We start from the raw sequence: 4,366 nt of genomic DNA, 5'->3' as shown, positions 1-4,366 counted from the left end.
ACCTGTATGTTTGTCAACATGACTTGTTCAAAATAAACATACTGAGGATTGCAAACATCAAAATAAACAATGGACTACACATTGCTTAAACTTGAAAGGCTATTGGCCATATTGATGTGGGCACGTTGTGTATTATAATGGTTCTTACAAGAAAGAAAAGAAATAAAAGAGGTGTCAATATACACACACTATCCCTAAATAAAGTTCTAGTGATTATAGTTCCATTCCATTCACTGCTCATTTGAGATGTCATGAATGATGTCACTGACAATGTCATGAATGATGTATTGTCTGAGGTCATAAGCAGTGCATTGCTGGGGCGTGAGTTATAGTCAGCTCAGGTAACTATAACTGCTGAATTTCACTGGTTTTGTACGAGAGAAATCTGAGTCTAACTATAACGTCCCTGTAATCTTTGTTTTTTTCAGCGAATTTCTAGTTTTTTTCAACGTAAAGTAAGATTGCTATCACAATGGATGGTGGAGGTTGGAAGCAGGGTCTGGCCTAGCATTGTGCTGCCTCCACCCAAGCTTGCTGCTCCTGCCTTCCCTCCTCCTTGCCATCCAGTGTCCAAGTCCATGCCCCTGCTCCCTCATTACAGTCCTGTGTGGCTGTTGTTCTGCCACTGGCCTTCCCGCCTTCTCGGAACAATTAGCTTGCTGCCCCATCAATCTCCTACCTATCCCCTGTTGTCTGAATCAATGCACTAGCCTCCTCCCTCCTGCCATGCATGGTCTGATGTGCTGCCACTGCCCTCCATTTAGCATGATGTCCCAGTCCACTCCTCCTGACCTCCATTGCCCAATTCTATGTCCCATCATTGACCTCCGGCTTAGCCTCTGTGCTTAGCTTGCTGCACCTACTCTTCTGCTCCCTGCTCTCTGATGTGTGTGTGTATGCCCCTGCTCCATTCTTTTTGCCCTCCATGTTCCATGGATCTGCCCTTCCTATCTACTCTGAGTGTTCTGTTGAGCTGCTACTCCCCTCCCAACTGCCTAGCATTGTCAGATGACTGTAACCTCTCCCTGCCACCTCCACCCTGTCTGTCCACGTTCCATGCCCCTATCCGCTTCCTCCTGTCCTCCATGGTCCATTTTACTGCCACAATCTTCTGCCCTCCCTGGTCTGTTGTGCTGCAACTGTTCCTCCTGCCTGCCCTGCGTGGTCTGTTGTGAGGCCCCTTCCCCTGAACTCTCTTGTCTGTGCCCAGCTTCTACACCTCTCTTCTATCCTCCATGGTCCTTTGTGCATGCCCTTGTCCCCTCCTTCGTGCCCATCATGGCCATTGTGCTGCCACTATCTCTCCTGCTTGCCATGCATGGTCTTCTGTGCTGCCACGGCCCCTCCCACCTTCCCTGGGTGATCAGCTAGCTGCCCCTGATCCCCCCCCCAACTTTCCTCTAGGGTCTATGTGTATGCCATCATAGTCTCACTGCTGCTCTCAATGGTGTGTCATGCTTCTAGTGCCCATTCTGCCTGACCACTATGGCCAGCTTACTGCTCCTGCCCTGCCCCCTTGCCCCCTGCCCTCTATTTTCCATGTGCAGACCCTATTCCCTCCCTCCGGCTTGTCTGTTCCATTGTAATGCCCCTGATCCCTCCCTCCTGCCCTTTATGGTCTGTTATGCTGCAGCTTTCTCTCATTTCTCTCCATTATGGTCAACTAGCTGCCATTGCCTATTTCCCCTCTGTTCTCTGTTGTCCATGTGCATGGTCCTGTCCCCTCCCTATTGCTTTCCATGGATTGGTGTGCTGCACTCCTGTCCCGCATGCCTGTGTGGTGTATTGTGCTGGTGCAAAGCCTGATGCCTGCCCTGTAAGGTCAGTTTGGTGCACCTGTCCATGTCTCACCTGTCCTCTGTTATCCAAGTCCATGTCCCTACCCCAATTTCTTCTACCTTCCATGATCCAATGTACCATACTTGCTAACATTTACAACTTGGTATGGGCGAGATTTTGGAAAAAAAAACTGGGGTATTGATTTTCCACATTGACTTACATTGAAAAAGAGGAGATTGTAGACAGTAGACAGATCAACTAAAGCTTATTTGGGCTTAACAATGGTCTATTATATTGCCATAGCCTCTCTTGCCTGTCCTGCATTGTTGGTTTGTTGCCCCTGCCCCCCTTTCCACTGCCTTCCATAGTCTGTTGTGCTGACACTGCCCTTCCTGTCTGCTCAGTGTGGTCAAATTGTTGCATCAGCACCCTCCTAACTTCCTACAATTTTCTGAGTCCGTGCTCCTGCCTTCTGCCTACCAACAGTATCCTAATGAACAACTAGAACATGGAGGAAACATGTTTTGGGACACCCTTTTTCTCGGCCCCTGCTTGGTGAATCACCCCGAAACTCAAAATAGGAGCTAACCGGAGCGGGGCATTAGTTTTGAAAATTTCGCGAAGATTCGTCAACTTGCGCCAAAGTTATTGGGAAAACAAAAAATGAGTTTCCTATGGAAACTAGGTCCTAACTATAACTACCTACTGGAGACTGCCAATAAGTAATAGAGATAAAGAGTGTTAGAAATACCACAATCTAACCTGTGATATAATCAGTGGCAGTTCATCAGCTTTTATGTAAAAAAGAAAACGATAATAACTAATGTTATTATCGTCTTTGTTTTCCTTCCTGCTCAGGTGCGGGCGGGGCGGTTGGGCCGGGCTGGCCAATGCAGGGGCAGAGGGAGGAGTGGAAAGCACACTCTAAAGTGCCCAAGATGGGCAGTGAAACTGTCATGCGCACTTTGCATCTTCCCCACAAGGCTACATTACACAGCCTGCTGAGGAACATGCAAGGCCTCCAAGCCTCAGTCTGAGCGCTGATCCTCTGAACTCAGACCAATCACAACACTGCTTATGGCAGCAATGTGATTAGACAGGGGATTCTGGAAGGCTGGGAGCTTCCTGTTTCAGATGAGAAAGAGAAGAGGTGGCATCACCTAGCAACACCCAGATCAGTCGGTTTAAGTGTATTTTTTGTATACCCCCACTGGACTCCCCCCACAGCCTCAGCACCTGTGCTTAGTAGCGGCCGCTACTGGATATAATGATATCACAAGCTAAAACATTGTGATGTAAAGGTAAATCCCAATATGATTACTGCAGTGCATTCTACCACAATGTAATTACACCTGAGTTAACTATTGACATGTGTTGCCTCACCCACCTAGAGATTTGAAGGCTCTTTTGAAAGCCCCTTTTATTTCCTGGTTTCTTAGTGTGTAAACCAGGGGATTTATTAAAGGTGTTATGATGGTGTAAATCATAGATACGAGCCGGCCCTCAATCAAAGCATAACTTTCAACTGGTCTGAAATAGGTAAAAATAATAGCCCCAAAAAAGAAAGTGACGACAGTGAGGTGAGAGGCGCATGTGGAAAAGGCCTTCTGCTTGCCCGAGGTGGAGCGAATGTTTAGGACAGCAGAGATGATGCGTATGTAAGAGATGAGAGTGAGAAGAAAGGAGCCTAGTCCCACTATCCCACCAGAAATAAAAACCAGTAGAACGTTTATGAAAGGGCTGGTGCAAGAGAGAGCAAAGAGCGGGGGCACATCACAGAAAAAATGTTGAATCAAAGTGGGGCCACAGAATGACAACCGAAATGTCGCGGTTGTGTGCAGTGTTGAATACAGGAATCCTCCGGCCCAGGAGCAAAGGGCAAGCTGAACACACAACTTCCCATGCATTATGACTGGATATCGCAGTGGGTGGCAGATGGCAACATGGCGGTCATAGGCCATCACACTAAGGAGGAGACACTCTGAGCAGGCAAAGAAAATGAAGAAGGAGAACTGTGCAATGCAACCTCCAAAGGAAATAGCTTTCCTCACAGCCAGCATGTCTACAAGCATCTTAGGTACAATGACAGATGAATTGCAGAGGTCAAGTAATGATAGATGACCTAGGAAGAAATACATGGGGGTCTGTAGATGGAGGTCCACCTTGGTAACAAATATAATGAGTAGATTTCCAAGGAGAGTGAACAGGTAGATCATCAAAAACAGCAAAAATAGAGGAAGGTGGAGCTCTGGGCGCTCTGAAATCCCCAGGAGAATGAATTCCGTCACTGAGGTTCCATTAATCATTACTCTGCATACATCAATGTCCATCAATATTTGATTTGTTAGATACCTTATCAGAATAGATTGAAAATGATGCAGGTACATGCAGCTGATTCTGTGTATGTGTTATTTCAGTCATATTTTGTAGCAGGGCTCCGAAAACGATTCAATGCTTTTGGAGTGAGGAGAAAATCCATTCAGCAAAAGCGGTGATGAAACATTAAGAAAATCATGCAAAAAACACATCTTTTGTTTCTAAGAACGTAGATGGCTTTGAGTTGCTTTGCTTGCCATCTCGAATTTAG

The 4,366-nt window shown here is 46.6% G+C and overlaps 1 protein-coding gene across 1 annotated transcript; it reads right to left on the bottom strand.

Moving 5' to 3' along the window:
- Positions 1-3,158: 3,158 nt before the first annotated feature.
- LOC146853735 (olfactory receptor 5V1-like) lies at positions 3,159-4,109 on the bottom strand. The gene has a single exon (XM_085650849.1). It carries the CDS (start codon positions 4,107-4,109, stop codon positions 3,159-3,161), a length of 951 nt encoding a protein of 316 aa, XP_085506975.1.
- Positions 4,110-4,366: the final 257 nt, after the last annotated feature.

The sequence above is a fragment of the Triturus cristatus genome, chromosome 4_1 (assembly GCF_964204655.1).
Source record: "Triturus cristatus chromosome 4_1, aTriCri1.1, whole genome shotgun sequence".
Classification (NCBI taxonomy): Eukaryota; Metazoa; Chordata; class Amphibia; order Caudata; family Salamandridae; genus Triturus; species Triturus cristatus.
Note: the sequence above shows the minus strand (reverse complement) of the source record. Positions and strands in the feature narration are given on the sequence as shown.

Coding starts and splice junctions, on each gene's coding strand:
- LOC146853735 (XM_085650849.1), bottom strand. CDS start 4,109: ATGGACATTGATGTATGCAGAGTAATGATTAATGGAACCTCAGTGACG.